At 40.7% G+C, this 22,110-nt stretch overlaps 1 protein-coding gene across 2 annotated transcripts in view; it reads right to left on the bottom strand.

Annotated features, from left to right (window-relative positions):
• Window positions 1–22,110, bottom strand: part of ARMH3 (armadillo like helical domain containing 3) — a 130,319-nt gene that overhangs the window by 49,741 nt on the left and 58,468 nt on the right. For both annotated transcript variants that reach the window (XM_069796801.1, XM_069796802.1), the window contains exons 22-23: window positions 21,931–22,057; window positions 19,328–19,403 (exon numbers count right to left, since the gene is read on the bottom strand). In XM_069796801.1, coding sequence (XP_069652902.1) covers window positions 19,328–19,403; window positions 21,931–22,057 — 203 coding nt within the window. The remainder of the gene's footprint in view (window positions 1–19,327; window positions 19,404–21,930; window positions 22,058–22,110) is intronic.

Genomic DNA, 22,110 nt, shown 5'->3' with positions numbered 1-22,110 from the left:
AAAACTCTCTGCTGATGGGCAACGTGGTTCATATGGTCTGCCTGCTTTAGCCAAGACAAAGTGCTTGATGCTAAACGACTTGAAGCAGAACTACTGAGTTCTGAAATTGTCTTATAGCTGTAGTCTGCAATGTGCTATTTGATCACATCAGCAGTTTTGGGGCCATCAAGTGCAGAAAAGCGACAGGAAGGCAAGTCTCAACTCTGAAAATAGGCTGTATCTATGTTCCCCTTCAATTAACAATACTAATAGCATGTAAACACATTCTTCATCTTGCAACTGTGGTAACTAACATCAAGTAACTGCCAGGGAAACATTGATTAGAATGAATTTATGAGCATACAAATACATTCTCTCTCCTCTGCAGGAACCACTGTCCATCAGTTGATCTCTCCAATGCAGAGAAGAACCCAAGCTGCCATGACCACAGACCACTTTGAAGAAAAATCAGCCTTGATATGCTGGATATTTCTAACAGACCAATCTAACAAATACCACATCCCTCTACCTTTTTGCTTTCTTTACACATCACTGACATAAAATAGAGCAAAAATCCAATTAAATTTCTAAAAACAGGTCACCTCTAAAACTCCCATATACTTTCTACAAGACTGCCAAGGAGTTCTCATACAATCTGGACCTAGTCCAACCTGAAATACATTTTGGTGCCCTAAAGCCCATGGAATCTCAAAAGGACAAATTATTCATCAATGTCCCCTACTAAAACGCATTCTGCAGTGTTGCTAGCACAAAATGGCTGTTTGCTATGAGGCGGCAAAATGACTTATTTAGTATATATACATACAGCCTCTGAAGCACTGCAGTCCTTCTGACAAAGAGGCATACAAATGTGAGGATTATGCAGATAAATCACAGCCGCAGGACTGGATTTTACTGTACTTCCACTATGTGTATATATATGATTTACAACTAGTTTCAGATGAAGTTTTGTAATATTCTAACATTAAAAGCTCTTGTTTTATAAAGTTGATTACCACTTTCAAATACCTATCTTCCTACCCCTGTGTATTGACTAATACATTAAGCTAGAATAAGACAATATACTTTTTGCTTCACAGCTATTGAGAAACTCCTAACCATGATTAGATTAGCTCAGTTCAACCCAGACCAAAATGATTTCTGGGATGTTCCTACAGCACATTTCATCTAGTACATCTACATTATTTATGGCATTTACACAAGGAGGATTGAAGGCTTTTATAAACTAAGACACAAATCAATACAAGCTCTTAGCAGATGGGGCCTTAGTAGGGTTCCACAGCAGCATCATTCCACACCAAGCAAACTCTTTCAGCTGAATAACTGGTAACACAGAAGGAAAGGTCTGCTTAGAAAGGCAAGAATTAGAGGCACCCTCGGCACCCAGCTTTTCAATGAGTACTGTACCTGCCTCATTTAGAGGCTAAACAGTCAGGGCTAGGTTTGCATGCAATAGGCAACTTAAACCGCTTCGCAACATCAGACTGCAAGCAATATGATAGCTCTGTTTCACTTCCTTCCCCAAGCTAAGATAAAAAGGCTGTAACACAGATGGCTTTCCCTGTCAGAGGCACCATGGACTGTGGAAGAAACGGATGGGAGGCAAATTCAGTTTGGCACTCAGTCAGGTCAGCCGTGTACTCCAAAGGAGATGCTTCTCAGCCTCCGCTGTGTCGGTGCTTGTTGTAGGCAGCACAGACAGAGGGGCAGAACTGGCCTGCGAGACCCGCACTGAGCAGGAGAACCAGCTGGAGCTACAAAGCCTTAGTTCCTCAGAGAGGGAAAGACCCTCCCCACCTCCATACAGACACAGCCCACAGCTGGGCCAATGTGGGACGGCAGGTGACGGTAAGATACACGGCTTCACATCTGCCTGTTTCCAGATAATGCTCTTTTAATTCACCTTGGCTGGTCTTCACAGATAAACGCTCTTCACAAAGAACAGATCATTATTTGAGGTACTTACAGCAGAGATCTCCCACCCCGATCCGTTTGTTTTCCTAACCCATCTAACTTGTGCACTGAGAATTGACGACGGGGTTTTTTTGGATTTAGTGAAATCGAAGTTCATCTTCAGAGGTTTTGGCAAAAGAACCTTTTAAACATCTATTTATAGAGCAGTGTATGGGGATCTGCAGTAGCCAGAAGGAAAAAAGGAATGAATGATAAATTATCCAACATGAACTTCCTTTAGAACAGTAACCTGCAACAGAAAAAACGGATTATGTCCCTGTTCAATTCCTTGCTCTACAAAGGCTCAGTAAAAGGATTTGTCCCCTTAACCAAATAAAAAAAACCCTAGGGCCTTTAATTTTTTATTTTTTTAAATCAAAGAAGTCTCAGAAGGTCCCACCAAGTCAGTCTTCTTCAGCTGACAAACAATAGGCTACTAAACTTATGAAGACCTTTCTTCCTAACCGTTATATTTGAATTGGGGATAGCAAGCAAGGAAAAAAAAAAAAAGACAAAAAATCCTGTTAGACTTAATTAAAATCATGCCTTGCTCAGCTGGCACAGGTTTTACTTTCATGAGATTTATGAGTTCATGATCCTGACAGCTCTCCATGAGTTCTTTCTGGAGGAAAAAGGGCCAGTGAAGAAAATAACTGAAATTCTAAAGTAAAATCACGAGGGAAAAAAAAAACCCTCCATGGTTAATCATTCCACTCTTCTCTCCACCAGCGCTCCAGAAAATTACACACTTCTCTGCCACTCCCAGAAAAGAGCAAAAGGCTGCTAGACAGGAGACCAGCTCATAGTACAGTATAGTCATCTTCCTCAGACATCTCTCTTCTAAATTACCAAGGACAATATTTCCCCTGCACACACAAGCAGCAGCAGAAAGCCACAGAAAGGCTTGGAGGCCTTCTCTTCTGTATGCAAAGCTGATGCGGGTCAAAGTGTTGGTGAGAGACTCCTTCATATATAACAATGAACCCTTACAGACACCTAACAGGGGATTCCAGCCTTCTCAACTTGAAAGTAGTGACAGTCTTAAACCACATACATGACCCAGATGGGTGATTTTAAGTAAAACGTAATCCTTCAGTCCTGAAAGCAGTGGGATGGGGATGCTGGCACGTTGCCTTACCCTTGGTAAAGGCTTTGAAGCAAATAGCTGATTCCTGAGAAGTTGCTGACAGATAAAATTTATGTAAACATTAAAAATTGCCATACTGAGTCAGGCAGCAAAGGCCAGCTCAGTGTCCCCAACTTCGAAAGTGTCTAGAAAGGGGAGCTGAGGTAGTGGTATAAAAGCAGACAAGAATAAAATGATACTGCCCCAGAAACAACTCTTACTTCAGCCACATGCAGTTCAAGATGATATGTGAGGCAGAGGTGATATCTGTATGATCAGTAACCCATGATGGAATTTTCTTCCATTAATTTGTATAATCATTGATTTAAATTCACATAACCTTTTAGGTATTCCACAGCGTAACTAAGTTTTGCATGGAGCAGTATCTCTTTGGTTTGAGCTTATCTGATCTTCTGATGCACCCTCTTGCAGCTCCTCTTCATCTGCTCTATGACATTTAATATTTTTTACAAACTCTTGTGTATTCTCTGCCATCTCTCTTCCAGCCTGAAGACTTGTCATGTATATAAATGTTCTTCTTAACACATCTGATTCCATACCTTTAGTCATGCTTGCTACCCCTTTCTGAAACTTTCCTAGTTCTGCTACACCTTTTTGCATTTTCTATGCTCTGGATACACAGAAAATGAAAGACCAGGTTAATTAATACAAAAACTTGCCTTGCCTTTGGCAATAAATTCCAATAGAAGACAATACACTATTTACTGAGGGAGAGGGGTTAAGTTGAGAAGGAAATAAAAAAAATAATATTATAGATGGGTAAGAGATAACCTCTACTTTAGAACCAGAGGCTTGAATGTTTTTAAACACCACAACTAACAGTTTAGTTGGTACATATTAAATATTTCATCTGGACTGGTATAGCAGCATAAACAGTTAAAAAAAAAGAAAACAAAAAAGAAAACCAACAACTTTACAATAGAGCCACTGTAACATTGCTGTGGGAGTGTTAGGTTACCTGCAAATCCCAGGCTTAGTGTTGCAAAAGGATGGGGGTTATTTGGGGGGGGGGGGGGGGGGGGCAGTTGCACATGTAGTTGGGTCCCTGACTGATGAAGGGAGAATGAACTAATATCCTAAAGGCTGGGGCAAGTTTTATAATGAGAACTTAAAACAGCTTTTCCTTAATTTTTTCTTGAATTATTTACTGTTGGCCCCCTTCAATAATTTTAGGCTGTTACCATAATTCAGGTGCTGTTCAGCTTCTTGTATTTCTATTTGTAGGTTGGGGGGGGGGGGGAAGTCTTGGGTATGATCAGTGAGTACAGAGAACGCCTCCAAGAATGAGGAAAGCACGTGTGGTTCTTCCCTCCAAATCTGCTCTGAAACTGCAGGCAACATAGAGAATACCGAACTGCTCTAGCATTGATTTTTCAGGTGAGACAAAAAGCAAACATCCTGCCCACTTGGTGAGCTTTATACTTTCCAACAGAAGCACAAAGCTGAGCTTCAGTACCCAGATAAATTCCTGTTTGGGTGGCAACTCTGGAAATTTGCCTCCACAGCTCCAGTTCAGACATTCCTCACTCCTCACCTTAGACTGCCACACAGTGAACCTGTGCAAGGTTAGTATCATTGCTGTGTTGCAGCAGCACACCAAACAAAACGCAGAAAAATCTCCACACGTATCGTCTACACTGTGTGATACTTCTACAAAGGTAACACTTTCTGGAAAAAGGGCAGTAAGATTATAAAACGGTGGTCAAAAGAAAAATACAGACATCTTTCCTGAGGCTAGGAGAAAGCATGCTGTGCTAAACAATTTAATAATTAAATTGAAGAAGAAAATACCGTTGTAATTAACATACAAAGAACCAGCATGGCCTAGCTAATCTCATCATGAAGAGATCGAATAAAGTAGCATGCGTTTTATGGAGCAATTTAATCTGGCAAGCAATTAATCGTAAGAGCACTAAGTCAAACGAATAGATTTCCCTTTAAGGAGATCACATTCATCATCTGTAATGTATTCTAAACTGCAATTTGTTAGCCAGCCCCTGAATTTTACAGAAGACATTTACTGTCTTCCTTTAGTGGAGAAGTGATCCCTGACTGACAGGAGGGAGTGGCATCAGTCTTTTGGAACCAGCTAGCCTATTAACACTAATAGGTTCTGAATCATTGATGCAGGAAACAAATAACTTACAAAAAGGAGCTACAAGTTCTTAAAGTGTACTTTAGAAAACACTACAATGGTATTTACCAGACTATTCGAATCATGTCCTAATCCACTGACCAACCTGATCTGACCCATCTTTGTAATGTCCTGGAGCTGATAACATTACTGATGGAGATGGGGGGAATTTAAAAAAAAAAAAAAATAAAAAAAATCAACCCTTGCTCATTGAGAACATCAGCAGGCATCTCTTACCTGGGCTCCTCCTGGTGCAAGTCTGGGATTCGGGCTCTCTCCAGCCTCTCATATTCTAAGCTACAAGACAATCCTTTCCTGACTAGTTTTAAACAGAATTAGATAGTTTAGATTGCATCGTTCTAACTGATCACAAGACTGCCCCAGACCCTCAGTGCTTTTAACGTTAGAATTCCTTTCGCTTCCAACTTTTATTTATTCATGATACTCCCTGCCCATTTGTTCACATTACAAACTGCCCTTTAGCTTCAGAAGCTGTTCTACATCACTTGTGTTCCCCACTACATTAGTAACCACTAGTTTTCACTTTGCTGCATCAAGCAAAGCACGCACCAAGTGTCCTTCGGAAAGAAATCATGATTCTTGTTGCCTGTGTCTGTACCTGTTCCCATCCAAGTTTATCTTTCTAGAAAATTAATTTGAAGGCCTCCTTTCTTCCTAGGAAAGGCTTCCTGTTGAGTATTTGCCTATCTTACTGTGTAACAGGCATTACTGTTCCTCTGCTTGAGTGCACAGTTTGGATCATGAAGATTAGCAGGCTGACAGCAATCAAAGCTCACATCCTCTAGGTGTCCTTGGGCCCAAACTGATTCCCCTCCAAACACAGCAAATGCTTTAAAAAATAAAAAAGTGTTATCAGACAGAAAAAAAGGCCCCTAAGAACCATTCAGTGCATCTTAAGTCTTAACAGGGACCACTAAACTTTACCAAAAGATATGTGGCAACATTTCACTTCGTCTAGAAACCACACAAAATTCACTCAGCTCAAGTGAGGCTATGGCCCACGTGTGACAAAAGCTTGCTAGAGACATACAGCTTCTGCCAGTGCCTTCCTGCCCCACTGTCACTCTGAATCAATTCAAAAGACAGATTTCTTCAGAGTAATGACAGGATGAGACCTATGCCTGGCTGCTTTCAGTCCTCTTCCATCCTGATAATTTCCCTAATGCTTCACTCAGGTTGAAGGCATGAATGTAAAGTAGCCCCATGCCAAATCAAAGTTAAATAAATAGTCCTGGAGATAAAGTGCAATGAAAAAAAAAAAAAAATCCATGACCTATGTTCCAGACCAAGTTCAGTTAGTATCACCTCATTCCAAAACCAGTTAAAACAAAACTTGTATTAAACTGATTATGAGAAAATATTGCTTTACTACACTGTCAAAAAAACAGCATGGGGAAAAGCTTACAAAAGCAAAATTAATCAAAATACAGATTTTGGTACTCCGGGGGGGGGGGGGGGGGGGAAGCCACAACAAAAAGATGGCTACACTTGAGAAAAACTCCTGATGGCTAAGCCTTTAAACTCCTCTGACCTGAACCTAAGTGCACAGTATTGTTTCCTGATGCCTTCCTGCTATATAACATTATACTTACAATTAGACTGATACCACATTAAAATGACAGCAAGTGCAGGCACAATTCATTTAACAATTAATCTACCCTAGCTATCATTTTCACTTGTCATTAACTGCCTCTTAAATGCCCTCAATTTCATATAACCATAGACTCTTCCGTTAAACATACACACGGGGGAATATGCCATTATAGGCATTATTCAAAGAAGCGCTTTCTGTCCCCGTCATCAACCACAGCATTAATCATACTGAGAATAGTTTCTTCTCACAAATGACTGAGTTGCATAGTTGGATCTCATCAGCAGGATCCAATTTACTGGTAAGTTCACAGACAGCAGACAATACTAGGCATCTGCAGCAACACATACTGTGAGTTCTCTAGTTTTTACCCTTTACTGATCTTTCAGAGAAAGAAAATAGATACCAAGCACCGCAAGCTCCCACCGGTTTAAGTAAGTGCTCTCTACTCAGCATCTTTAGCAGTTGGACCCAGAGTCAACATATAGCACAGTGCACTCAAAGAAAACAAGCTTTCTTGCTTCTTTTTCCATTTGACCACGCAGTGAAGAGACTGCTCTCTAAAATCAAATGGGTTAGGTTGGAAAGGACCTTTGGAGGTTATGGGGTCCACCTTTATACACAGCACAGGGCCAGTTAGGCCAGTTTGCTCACAGGTGTGTTCAGGCAAGATCTGAATAACTCCAAGGATGGAGATTGCACAACCTCCCTGAGCAATCTGTTCCAGTATTGGATCACCCATGTTGAGAAGAATTTGGAAAGAACCTCCCTAACTACAGTCTGACTTATTTCCTGGCCAGACTTAAGATCTTGGAGCAGTCTTGTTTTGTGGCTCTTCTTTTCCGACAGTAGTTTATGCTGAAAGTGGAAGTCACCAAACAAGGAAGAAAAACAGGTGCTATCCAGTGAGAACTGCACTGTCTGCTCCTTCAGCAAGGCTCAAGATAACACACATGGGCTAGCCTCAAAGCAAACGCTAACGAACAAAGGAATCAAGAACAACATATGGTAGACCTATTGCTCTCTGAGTTTAGAAGGGAATGTCTGCCTCAGACAAACTCATTTCAAATGTCCATAAAAAGTTAATGTCAAGCTCAGATTCCAAAGCAAACAGTGCTGCAAAATTAACGATGACGTTAAATAATTATAAAAGTATAAGTAAAAGCAATTGGCCTTTGTTCATATACACTGCCCTGCTTAAGAGGCTCCCTGTTAAGCCTGTTCAGACACCCCATGAAGGACATTATATAAAGTGTACCATATTCACACCCCTCTGTCAGCAGCAAGAGCTTTACATTAATTAACGTAACACACAACATTCTGGAAGAAGGATCCAGTTCAAAATTCCTCATCCAAAGTGTGCACAACATCACAAGTTTGTTTAGAATAAAAGGCATTTATCCTGCCCTCAAGCACTTACCAGCTACGTTTTCTATAGTGGATAGAAGCATTTTTTCACAGTACCCAAAGCCATCATTGAAATTCAGTGTTCTAAAGTTTGAAATCATCTTTTCCTTGGCCACAAAGGTTGCATTACTTCGCATCCCACACAGACTCAAAAACTTTCCATAATCCAACTAATGAGAAGAAAAATGTCACTGTAATTAACACACAAAGTGATGACCTAATTAATCACTAAAGCAGCAACATGAAAAAGCTTTTGGGCTTTCAAAGTCTTCTAGCAAAGTCAGGCAAAAGGATTGCCAGGGAGCTTTTAAGGTCATTCCACTCTTGGCCACCCTCAAAAGAAGACACATTTGAAACCATGTTCTTATATCCTACCAAACAGGAGTCTACTGCAGTGAGATGCCTTCAATGCATCAGCGATCTCCTACTCAAGATCCCTTTCCGAGAAGCACCCAAGTTCTCACGTTTTGTGCTCATGGCAGTATTGTCTCAACCCCAGTACCCAAACTGAAACTTTAGGCAATGGTTATGTTGATATTTGTCTTAATGGCAAGAACAGTTTGCAAAAACTGCCCTGCACTGTATCAGCACAAGCAAGAGAATATGTGCTTAGAGCCCTGCGGAGTCACATCAGTGAACTGAAGACAGCAGACAAACTTAAAAAAAACTTTGCAGCATATTAGCCTAAAACTGGTGTAAGAGGTCAATGCTGCTAGGGACAACAGGGCAGTCTCTCTAACGCTGAGCTGCTTGTACACACACCCTCTACAGGGCTGACAACTGCTCGCCTATCTGTATGCGATGAACCAGGCTCGAGAACTGACCCAGGCTAAAACACATTGGTTTGTTCTTTTTTCCTGCCTAGACAGTTTTATCCTGGGTCAGGTCCCCTTTATATGCAGCCGCACAATGCAGACTGCACCCCACAGAAGAGACGGCAGGAATGAATGGCAGGTGAATCGTCCTGCTCAGCAACACTGTCAGTTTATACCTGCTCCAAGTGACTTCAGAAGCACAGGCTGAGGAAACACACTGGGGCAGTTTTGCCAGAGTAACATCCTTCAGCTAAACCCTTACCAGCATGAGATATCAGAATCTGTCACAGATATCAGAAGCCTGTCACAGATGAATTCTTCACAAGATCACCGTTACCTTAATCAGGTTGCCTTTGATTGCTGAGAAGCAGCCAAGCGCACGGGTGTTTCTGACTGCCAAACCTTCACAGTTAGCATCCCTTGAGACGGGCAACAGAACCTGACCTCAAAGCTAAGGGAGAAATTGTACTTCAGAACCATTACACCATCATTTTCTGAATTATTCTTACAGCTATGAGAGTTAGAGAAAAATTTAAAGACTAGAAAAGGTAATAACAAAAGGTTGCATTCTGGGACTCCCAAAGAGCCAATTTAATTCAGACCACCTGAAGCTCTGATGTATCTTACAGTTTCTATCTGGGAACACAGATATTACAGCCTAAAATATTTTCACATTTTGGAAGAAAAAGAAAAAAAAAAGATAACTTGAGCTCCCTTTTTTTTCTTCAAGGCAGCATTCTACTTTCACCTTTGTCTTGGCTATACCAACTGGTATTTACTGACGGTTGTGAAACTAGCCCCCGTGCTTGGGTGAGACAACCTTCTCTGCCTTTGATGGGAAGAGCTCCTAAAAACCAAGCATCTTAACTTTGAAAGCTAGGATGCGTGTTTCTTTTAATGAACAAAGTCTTACAAACAAGATGCCCTCCTCTCATGGTTCCCTGGGAACTGAGCTCCAGATTCTGGTGCAATCTTCAAACAACTGCAGTTCTGCAGTCATGCTAACAATGTATTATCCTTGCTTTCGGTTCAAGATAAGGTAGGTACTTCATTACCTTAATGAGCAGATGTACTTAATGAGCAGGTACTTTGTCAATTTAGTCCTAAAGGAAGAATTAAGAGAATAGGGCATTTACATTTCTAGAGCAAAACCAAATTTTAGGCCCCCCACTAGTATAAGATAATAAGAAACACATGTTACTGGATTTTTTAAAAGCTTTTTTTTTTTTTTTAAGTACACACACATCCCACAGCCCAGACTTTCAGAGGGAATAATAATTCTGGCTGCTGCTGTGAGCAACAGATTTCTTTTAAACAGAAAAGAGCAAAACAGCATTATACTACATCATTTTTCAAGGGGTAAAGGTGTTATTTAAGCTCACAATGATTTTTACATTGTTTGGGTTATGAAGAAAGCCACTTAATGTTCTCTCTCCATTAAAGCAAATCTTGAAAGCTAGATTTGAGACCAGTGGAGATTAGAGTCCCTTATATTTACCCAAAGAATAAAAACAGCATGGGCAAAGTTTCGACAAGCTATAAACAGCTGTTTCAAACTGTGCTTCAATCATGTTCCAGTAGGGGTAGTTCTTGGGGCCAAGAGAATCTGGTTGCTTCCTGGGTGCATTAGAGCCACCAACAAGGATGTCAACTGTAAGGTTGAAATCTATCAATTAGGAATTGAACTCAGGCCAGCCACAGTACCAGAGAAATAATTAAGATTGTTCTCATAAACAGGATGAAACAATACAACCATTCAAAGCAAGAAAACAGCAGACCTTTTTGGATTTTGTGCTGCAACAAAACCCCTGAGATGTTTACAAAACTGCATCCTAGCTTTGCAGCACATGCTTTACATATTACTGAGCTCATACATAACTTGCCTGTGCCCAGCAAGGGGATTCAAGACCAAAATACCTGCAAACAAGTCAGAAAAATAACTTGTGACCAATAAATATTATATCCACTTCTGAAATAAACCAAACCCACTCCCAATGTTAACATATATTCTCCACTATTTTTATGTTTCTACAGAGAAAGGTATTTGGCAAGCAAAACAAGAAATAATTTCTTGCCTGGTGCCACCCTTCTTCAGATTAGGCAGTGCAGTCACTCACATAAATCAAAGAGGAGACCACAATCGCACTGAGAAGTCTCTTCCACTTTTCTCCTCTACTGACTGCTCTCCCAACGCTCCAGACCCTGAATTCACTAGGACAAAAGCTGAAACTATGTGCCAAACATTATACTTCCAAAGCTGAATACACAGCTTTCAAGAAAAAACTGCTAGCAGCTTAACTAACTCCATTTTGTAAGCCCACAATCTGCACTCATGAATCCAGTAAATGAAATCCGCAGACAGGAATTCCCCTATTCACAGGGCAGTTGCATTTGATACAGAGTAGATGGAATCCGGGTTGCAATACCTCAGTAATGGAGGTAACATTTCTCAGCAAACTTTGCTAAGTAGCCTACAGATCCTGGCTAACTTTCCAAACCTTTCAGATCTCAAGGAAGAAATGTTTCCAACAAAATGGCCAAGATGACGAAGGTTCACAAGTGGGTAAACTTTGCACTGAGAAGTTCACTTTACGAGAATCACATGAACTAAGATACTTGCTCAACTTAGGAAGAGACTGCCAAACAGCAGCTGTGCTGCAGAAGAGTTTCCTTTCTGCCCATCAAACAATTCTCTCTTGAACAGGTGCCTCACCTCTACAGCAATCCTTACAGAGCAGCTGAAATACAGAAGTGGATCCTCCTGCAAGTTCCCTCTTAAAAGGCCAACCTGTTGACTTTGTGACATGAGGAAAGGAGATGAAAGTGGCTGACACAATTACAGACATTGGAAAGAAGCTAAGAAAGTCAGTTAAGCAAGGCTACCATCCTGGGAGTAAATCACTTGAAGTTCATCCCCATCCCAATCCAAAAAGCATTGCTTACTTTGAGGATGAAATTTCAGAGAGAAAGTGATCCCTGCAGCATGACTTTCAAGTGCATTGAAGCTGTGGCTATGGCATCTCAGATAGAGGCATTTCTTTGCCATACAAACAGCTTTTCTCAAAATCAGCATCAGCTCTAGAAGCCTTAAGTCACCACAAAAAAAAAAAAAGCGCTAAGAAATTAAGCCTCCCCAAAACCTACTGCAAAAAAAAAAAAAAAAAAGAAAAAAAAAGAAAAAAGAAAAAGTTCATTAAAGAGAAAACAGGCTTGACACTGTCAGATCCCATTTCAGTCACTGCTGCCTGGGAAGGGAAGTTACTGGCAGAAAGAAGAAAGGTGACCTGGGATGCACCTGACTTGCTGAACCACGCTGCAGCATGAGTATAACTGGTCTATACAACACCACTCAACTAACACATTTGCTCTCTGGATTTGGGCCAGTGGCAGAGACAACATTTGATTAAGCCACTGCATGAATGAGAAAGAATGAAGGTAAATTATAGCAGAATGAAGTTGGCTGCAGCTCTGTATGAGAAGCACACCAAGATGAATCAGCTAGTAAATAAAGAGCAATAACTGAAAACTAACACCGCTGCCTCAAGAAGAAATCAGATAATGTAAAAGAAGTGAAACACTGAAGTTACACAACTAGAGAAAAACCCTAAGCATTAATAAAAATACTGGCAGCATGGGTAGAGTGCCATAAAAAGATGAAACAATGCACCCTGAGACAGGAGTGCTTCTTTCTTTTTTTTATTATTCTGTTAGTATGTTGCTGGTCACAATGGCCTGGAAGTGGTCTTTCCCTTTCAATCCACCTGCTTTCTCTGTTCAGGTGCCAGCTAATGCCAGAATCCGTGCACGTCGAAATTTGTTGCTCCTAGCAAATGAACTTTCCCTACCAGAATACTGCAAGGTCAAGTGAAAAACAAGCAGTGGTAGCAAATGAACTCTGAGTAACCAAGCTCCACTATAACCACTGTGGTATTTCAGGAAATGTTCTGCTGTGCCAGTGTCCCTATGCAACAAGAAAAGGATGCAACAAGAAACACATGAAATGACAAGAAGGGTCTACTAACTTTGTTCTGATACAAGATGTTCTGAACACAATGGTCTTGCTATTTCTTTACCCATTTGCTGACCAGTAGTAGATAAGAGCTCTGTACGCTGCACAATCTATAAGATACCAAAGAAAAAACTGCTTTCAGATGGCCTTGCAGTGTCTGGAGAACTGCGTCATTAACGTAGACATAGATAATAGAGGCACTAATGAGCATTCTTTAGGATAAGATGTATCAAAACATGTAGAAGATCACACTGTGCAGAATCATCCGAGAAGGGTCAAACAGTGGACAAGTGAGGAAGACTACAGAAGACCACCAGAGGACTCCTGAAAACCACCAGACCTCGAACACGCCTGTGTGAGGGACATTTGCGTATGATAATGAATTAATGAATATGTAAAACTTTTCTTGGAAATCTAATTACTACGTATATAGAACCTGTATATAAACTATGCAATTAACCTGACCAGGTGCACACAATAGGAGGAGAGATCCCCTGTGTGCACAGTGCTGCAATAAAGGATACCTGCTTAATAGTCTTCTGACTATTGAGTCCTGATTTCGGCTTTTCATGGCATCAGTTCCTTCAATGAGGAGTGAAGTGATTACAGGTCACTAGAAAAGATCTAGAACCAAGCCAGAATCCTTATATAGAATCCACTTTCAGTTTTTCAGCATCATAATTTTTTCAGGCTACCACTCGAAAACTGTGATGAACTAATTCTTCAAATGACTTAGGTGCATAAAGCTTGGAAGTCTTCTTACAGCATTTTAGGAACAATCTGATCCTTAATCTTGGCAAAAGTATGTTAGGATTTTAAAGTACCAATAAAATACATTTATGAGTTTCTCTTTGGGTTTTGTTGCTTTCTAGTAATTGTTGACTGTCTTGTATTAGCCTGTGATCTGAGCTCAGTCAGACTGATTAGTAGTGACAGCATGTCAGAGGTCATTACCATTAAAGACACCCCAGTGAACAATTCAATGGAGTTGTTATTCCACCAGCTGTAGCCCTCACAAGTGGGTTTAAGAATTATAGGGAACAAACTCCAGAGCACGCTGGGCTAAGCTGCATGCCTGAGCACCCTCTGCTGCTCAGCGCTGGGCAGCCCAAGCGGAGCAGTTCTGCAGGATCTGTCAGTCCCAGGGGGGTTACATACGCACCCAGTGCAACACTGCTGCTGGCAGCTACTGCTGGAAGGAGTAACACCTGAGCATCCTTAGCCAACACTCAGAGTTCACCTCGGACGAAGTTGGAAACAAGCAAGTGGCTTAGCTTTTTCAGCTTGGAAATTATGGCTTTAGATTAGCCCATTGTCAAAGGGAAGATGTTTGTGTGTGTTTTATATATAAACATATATCTATATTTGTAAGTATATGCATGTGTGTGAATATGTGTGTGTATGTATTTATATATACACAGATATCCATATATGGATACACACATTCATATATATGCATATACATATAATATACACACAGATATCCATATTTCACATACATGCACATAGATTTTTTTTCTTGACCACTTATTTTCATAAACAGGCTTTAAGCTTGCCCTCCCTTTTTCATTCTCTTACTCATATTGGCAAGAAACGCATGTGTGTGTGTCCATTAAGTCTGTACAGAGAGGGAGAGGGAAGGAGGGAAGTGTGTGTAAAAAATACATATTTTTATATACATAACACAGTCTCAGCTGACTGTAATCCCTAGGCCTCCACTCCATACAGAAGCACTTCTCTATCAGCAGGTCCCCTTTCACGTATCCTGCATAAATGCTACAGCCATCCATTACAACATGACTAAGGTCAGCAGTGTTCAGCTTTTCTCTTCCCATGAACAGATGCTAAATTCCTTGCTGTAAAGCAGAACAATGCTGAAGGTACTATGTGGACTGCTTGCAGCTGCTCACTTTCTAACAAATATCTGAACAGAACCTCCTCCTCTGTCAAGGTTTTCAATAAGTGCAGTTCTGTGGAGTGCTCATAATTTAACATGAGCTCTAGCTTCAGAGCAGGGATGCCAGGCAGCCTACAACAAACAAGCACAGCCCAATTTAGCCTTCTTTCACATGAGTAAAATAGTAAATGCTCCTTTGGAGTGCTCCTGCCCAGACTGGCAACAAGCATAACCATTTTATACACATCCATGTGATGCTTTAAATGCTCCTCCCAAATCCCCAATCTCTCCTTTACAACCCCAAAAGCAGCCTTGGGAGAAGCAGCATCTCCTGTACAAAGAAAGAATATCACACAGGGTGGCTTATGTGGAACAAAGGTAGCTGCAAGATGGAAGAGTGAATAAAAGCACCCAAGCGAGGATTGCAGCATATGCTACAACAGCACATAAAACATGCTTTAAAAAAAAAAATAAAAATCCTACCACCTAGTTCCATACTACAGACTTACTCTCTGCTTGTTAAAAGTGTTTCAGTGAGAAAAATAAAATTACTTTTAAAATGATGATGGGACTGAATTTCAGACAATGGGGAAATTCAGTCTATTAATCATTGAGTTAATCTATTTATTCACCTTGAAAAAATCCTGATCAGGAGAAAGTCTATTAAAAGAATGCAGGGATTCAGCTGCCACCTTCCTCACTGAGTAAGCAATCAGAAGATGCCCCTTTGAACCCTGCGTTAATAAAATTCTCATTAAATGCAAACCTGCACAGTGTTATCTTAAAGAGGCTCATTAGCTTAAAAAAAATTACTTGTCTCAAAATGTGCTTATTTCCTCATAGGTGAAAAGGTGAGTTTTCAAACCACTAACTGCTGCAGCTTCTTATTTCAACCCCATCAGCGCTGCAGCTATATCTTGCAGTCCATCATGTCTCAATTATTTATGTAAACCACAGAGACAAATCCACAGATAGAAGTTATAATCACTATTATGGGATAGTATAGCAATAGGCATCACTCATGCCAGTATGGTATGCAAGATTCTAGCCAGATAAGGCTATTATTATTCTGTCGTCTTCAAATTTTCATTTTCTTTAGGTTGGACAGAAATTATGAATTGTCTGTAAAAAGGAGAGGTATGGAGAGAAGCTAGCAATAGCCTCCCCATCTCAGCCTCCCCATCTCTCAATACTCAAAACATTTGTGACTGCTCTTTTCCCTGGAGTAAGGACTAGAAAAATCAGACAATCAGCAACAACAAAACCCAATCAGACTGCCTAGTGGAGAATAGGGTACAACTAAAAAGTACAGGTAATACCATAATAGGATACACAAAGTGGGATCTCTCTGCAGCTGAGTTTAAACAAGAACATGTCAAAGATTCTCTAGGTATTACTCATCCTGACTCTGTATTAAAGCAATTAATCAGATGACCTTGCCAATCCAGCACTGTGGGGTACAAGCAGGTCTGTTTTATGTCTCTCCCCAACAGTTACTCCTGTAACACAAATGCATTGCAGCCTTGAAAAGTTGTAAACAACTCACCACTCCTCTCCTGGCAGAAATACACGTAAGATTGTACACTAGGATTTAAGACACTTGTTAAAGCCCACCACATGCATGCACACACAGATGTTTTTACATTTGTAGTCTTTCCCACCAAAAGTCTTAGGATAAGGAAATGACAATCTTTATTTATTTATTTTTAAATAGCTGTTGTAATGAGATAAAGATATAAACCAAAGCAGGTAATTGTTGCGCATAAAAACTTTCCAGAATGATGGAACAAGCTGAGGGAAAAATCCAACGTGAGGTGGATTTCTCTAAACTCATTCCCTTCATGGCAAAGGCATCCAAACAAGAAACAGTATGCTAAGACCACTCTAAGGGGTAATCACAGGGACATAAACAAACAGGCAATCCAGACAATGGGGAGCTAAGCCAGGTTCCAACCAGCACATCCTTATCAATGCATGAAATAATTACATCTGATTATAATATTATCATTCATTAACATACTGTGTTTCTCTAATAAAGCCATCAGCCTGAAAGCCCTAAAAGGCTTATTCCTCTCAAGCATCCTCTCTCCCTTTTCTCTTTGTTGATTTGGGTTTGCAACATCTCCATGACTCTGCAACACAGAGCCACAAGCGTGTGTGCACAAGGCTCCAGTTTGCACTCCCGGTCCAACACCAGAAGAAAACATGTGGCCTTAGTATTAAGTCCTCCTACAGCCATTGCCACAGAAGTGGGGCAGCCAACAGGACAAAATGGTCTTTCCAAACAGACTGCAGAAAACTTCAGACCTTGTAAGGCTCGAGGCAGTCCTCGAAGAATTACCCTCTTGTCCTTCTGCTGCATGATCTGCAACTTTCAAACACCTAAATTCAGTCTTTAGGCCAAAATGGAGTATTACATTATCACAGGCCCTTCACTTCATCCATTTCACTGTACGGAGATGAGTCTTTTGGAACTTTCTAAAGTATGTTCTCACAAAAAAAAAAGGCATCTAGTCCTAGTCACCACTTTGAAACATCACAATGTCAATCACCTTCACAAAAGCACAGTACCTTTGGATTTCTCCAGCTTCCAACAACCAGCTGCTCTGAAATCTATTCAGTTAAAGAACTCCTCAAATGTAATATTTTTACCATGAGAAGAAAACAAACTGGTAGACAAAATACCTGGCCTCTCCCTCCAACTTTTTTTTTTTTTTTTTTGGAGCAAGAGAGGAAATGGGATAAGTCAAACAGACTAACCTCTCTGAATTCTAATCCCTCTCCAGGCCTTGAATCATCTCAAATTTAGACCTTTCCTAATTTCACTGAAAAGCTGCTATTCATGAAAACTTCTAAGGCTAGTAAAAGACCACATGAAATTTCAACATACATGAGCAGTTAGGTAGAGCAGGGGAAAGCTACCAAAAGCCTAGAAGGGAAACATGTTAGAGGATTCACTGATTCCAGACAGTACTGTGTACTGAACATGTCCAGTGAAGGGTATCACAGTGTCAGTTTTTTCGTTGTATCTTGTCTCAGCTGCATGCTGATCTTTACAAAAGCAGCTGTTAAGCCAACAGGAAATGAGCCAATGCATAATCTTGGTTGCACAGACCAGAGGTGAGCACAAACCCTCTGTGACCACTCGTTTTTTTTATCTCTTCCCAGTTTAGACTTCTCTTGGGGGGTATGCAGAGAATTCCCAGGGCAGACACTTTTTGTCCCATTAAATGACATTAATTTGCCAACAGCTATCTGTTCTGCTGTTTCACTCCAAGTCCATTATCTGCCCACAAGCTTTCATTTATGTCTGTTTACAAAAAATAAAAATAAGGATAGTAGCAAAATAAATCTTCTGGAACCATATGTGATGTTATTAAGCTTACAGACTTACTAGGGGAGCCTTTAAGGTGGTTTATAGACATGTAAGATGTATATTGACTTGAAAGATGCCCTCTTAGTTAGTTCTTGTCCTACACAATCTCTTTTGTAGTGAGGAAAATGACAAGTACTAACAATGTAGCAGTACTGAGCTACTTGGTGTTGCATAGACACCTAGTGTCTGGGGTGACCAGGGAAGTGATGGACAGCTATTTTTTTCAGTATAAATACTTGTATCTTTTATGGTTTATTTACAAGCCAGAGATAAACAGTAAATTCTCTCCTGCAACATGCTTCCATTTTCAAATCAATCAGATCCATGAGCCTCTTGCCCAGTACCCAGCTTGGTCAGTACTAGCTGCTCCAGAAGCCAGGAAAAGAAATTATTGCTGTTGTGAAGGAATACAGCACAAAAGCACTCCTAGATATTCCTTAGCCTTACAAGCAGAGCATAACTTCTGCCCTTGAACAGGAGGAAGAAGTTTAAGAGAATACTGAAATGTCCTTAAATAATCAGTTTTAAACACACACAAAAATCTTGCAATGTTAAAAGAGGCCTCGAGTCTGGTTATTACAGCTGGCTTATAGTCCCCTTCATAGCTTCATGGAATTGCAATAGAATCACACAACAGAAATCCATTAGGTCCACAATTACTCTGCTAGCACAACATTGTTCCCTACTGTATAACTTCTCCCAAGAATGCTGTGAGGATTAATTCATTACAGCTTGTGTCATGCTTTGAAAGCACTCAGTCTACAGAAGAGCTGAGAGAATTATTAGAGAGAGGACAATCAAACCCTGGTGATCCTCTCTTTAGCCCAGTGGGCCCTGTTTAGAGCAGCAATTTAGTCCAACAAAGAGAATAAATTCAAAATCAAATTCAATACAACAAATGTGAAAGTGTCACGATAAGAATGCAGTCACACAGGACACAAGAATCTTTAAAATGGTTAACAACTTCTACTCCTTACCTAATATTGACTAATGCATGGGTCACCTTGCTTGCAGGCTCTTTCCATTGACCAGCATTGGTAGACAGCCTTAGAACTGAAAGGAAAAGACAGTTAACAGTGCTGGCACAGAACTGGCAATTTTCTAATCCAAAACATCAAAAAAAACTGCTTTGGTGAGATGGCGGTCTGGAAACCACATCAGAACAAAGGTCATCTTTGAGATGATCTGTGATCCAGGGCAGAAGTTCCTTTCAAAGCCCATCTAAGAAACGTAAGGAACACATAAGAGGTGAGCAGAACAAAATAATGGCTGGGAAACAGGAAGCAGAGGGGATAGAAGAGCCTAGGTCCTCCTAACTGCTTTCATCACCACATATTAAAGTTAATTTCCCCAGAAACAGGGCAGCGTCCCAGGTCTACAATATCCTTTGTTCCACACACTGCTGTTCTCCTCTGGCTCCTATTTATGCAAGGTTCCATCTGAGCTGGACTACATCCTGCAATTTAAACCCACCCCAGCAGTGGTGGATTCTTTACCTCCCCATTTATCTGGAATTGCAGAGAGGAATTACACACCAGCCTAGGGAAAAACACTCCCTGTAGGAATGAGGGTGTTCTGTTGCACAGATGGTCTCTAACAAACTTGGAGGCAGATCTGAAAACATTCTGCAGCAGGAAGAACTTCTAGGGAATCCAGTTCTTTTCTGCCAGAGTACCAAAAATATTTATTTAGGTCAGAATCTGTAGTGTTTCTACGGTGGTAGTTACCTGCACATCTCTTAGTAAGTACCAAAACAATAACAGATCCTCTAGCAAATGTTTGGATTAATTTCCATATTGCCTGAATAGAAGGGAATTTTCTATGAATTTGTATATACAGGGTTTTCTGGAGGTTACATTTCACAGTCAGGTTCACCCTTGACTTAAGAGTGAAGGAACAGCACATCACTCAAAGCTAGGATCACCTAGAAACATGGATGAATCCACAAGCACAGTGGCTGCATACTCATGCCCATTATTGCATGAGAGAAGCTTTCGGTCCTGCAGATCTGGATGAAGTACAGATTCAGGACAAGAAAAATAAAGAAATAAAACCCAAGACAATTAGATTCCACCTCCACTCCCAATGTAGAAAGTTTCAACCACATTAACAGGGAAACTAAAGGACAGAGTAGCTTTCTCATCTGTGCTAACAAATATCCCAAGGCTAGGGGGTAGAAGGGTGACTATAGTCCCAGTGAGATGGACTGGGGAAAAAAAGGGAAGCTGTCAGGACACCTGGTTAAACTGTGACTTTCATCAACTTGACACAGTGCTACCTTCTCACTTCCTAGTGCTACCATTACATGTTATCTGCAGAAAAAAAGATGTCAGCTCTGAGTAACATTATTTTGTCAAACAGTAGGTACCGTACTTGAATATCTGAAGTAATGTATTCAGAAAGGGTTTCCATTCAGGCATCTACAACATTAATTCAAAGGGGTTTGCTCTGTGTAGCAGGATGGAAAACATTCATGTGACAAATGAATTTTTTCAACAGGTCAGATGTGCCTATTGCAGCCCAAGTCAGTAAGTTTGAGTGCATTATTCTTCTACTCCACTTTCCTTCAGCTTCCACATGGGATGAGTTTGAAAAATTACTGGCTAGTAAAAGCTCATCTTACTAGCTGCAATTCCTAGGAGTAGGAAATGGGTTAGCAAAAAATCTTATGTGCTCAGAGGGCACAAAAATGGCCAAGTGATCCCTTATAAAATGGATGAAAACTGTGGGTAGTTTGTACAAAAGGGCAGTTCATTTTTGCCTCCAGTTGCAGGGACTATTTAGGCTACTTTATTTACGTGAGGATGGTTCTCTCCCATGTCAGAAGAGTGCCGTGGCCAACTGTCTGTCTCCCATTGCCCTTTTAACTCCCCTTATATGCTTATACTAATTCCTGTTGTTCATTGGGTGATCATCCTGAGAAGGGAGCAGGGGGTGAAGGGAAGAAAGGTCCGTCTACAACAAAGCGAACGAACACAGCTATATTCTTTTCTTCACAGCTTCAAGCATGCAGGCACTACACCAGTGCTGCTGCAGCTACCCTTGGCTGCAGGCTCCTGTGTATACACTGCCTGATTATGCCTCCATGCATTCCTTGCTCTCCTTTGTTCCTCTTTTCCCTGCTGGGTGTCACTTGGTGGCATTCCAGCATGCCTCTCTCTCTTTGAAGGATGGCAGCTTCCCCCTGTTTTGCCAGTAGGAACATTCTTCAGTCCAGTGATTTGCTTGTCATTGCATGCAGGTTTGTGAGCGCTGTTTTCTTGGTTTGATTTGGCAATGAGTGTAGTAGATGTGCTTTGTCTAGCACAGCAAGCTTCTTGTTGTAAGTTTCTCAGAGGCAATGGGTCTGGGGTTTTGGTTTGTTTTTTTTTTTTTTTTAACTAAAAAAAATTATCCCTTTAACAAGTTTATCCCTCTCTCAGTTCTTCATTTACCAAACATGTCCTAGTACACAAAACATGTCCATTCACCAAGACACTCATCAGTAGCAGGTGGACAGAAAACACCTGACACAAACATCCCTCCACCACCATCCTCACTTCCAGTCAACAGTAGTCCTGACGACTCAGGAGGTACTCACCCATAGAATAAAGGTTGTCAAAATTCTGATGCATCCGGATGATTTCATAATACAGCTCATCATAGCTGCTGGGAGTGGGGAGGAAGGTATCTCCGTAAGTGATGAACATGTTGAACAGGTTCACAACCTATACAAGGAAGTGAAAAGAAGTTACAACAGGAATATTTACACAAAATCTAT

Source organism: Haliaeetus albicilla, chromosome 11 (genome assembly GCF_947461875.1).
Source record: "Haliaeetus albicilla chromosome 11, bHalAlb1.1, whole genome shotgun sequence".
Taxonomy (NCBI): Eukaryota; Metazoa; Chordata; class Aves; order Accipitriformes; family Accipitridae; genus Haliaeetus; species Haliaeetus albicilla.
The sequence above is the reverse complement of the archived record's forward strand: the minus strand, read 5'-3'. Positions and strand labels throughout refer to the sequence as shown.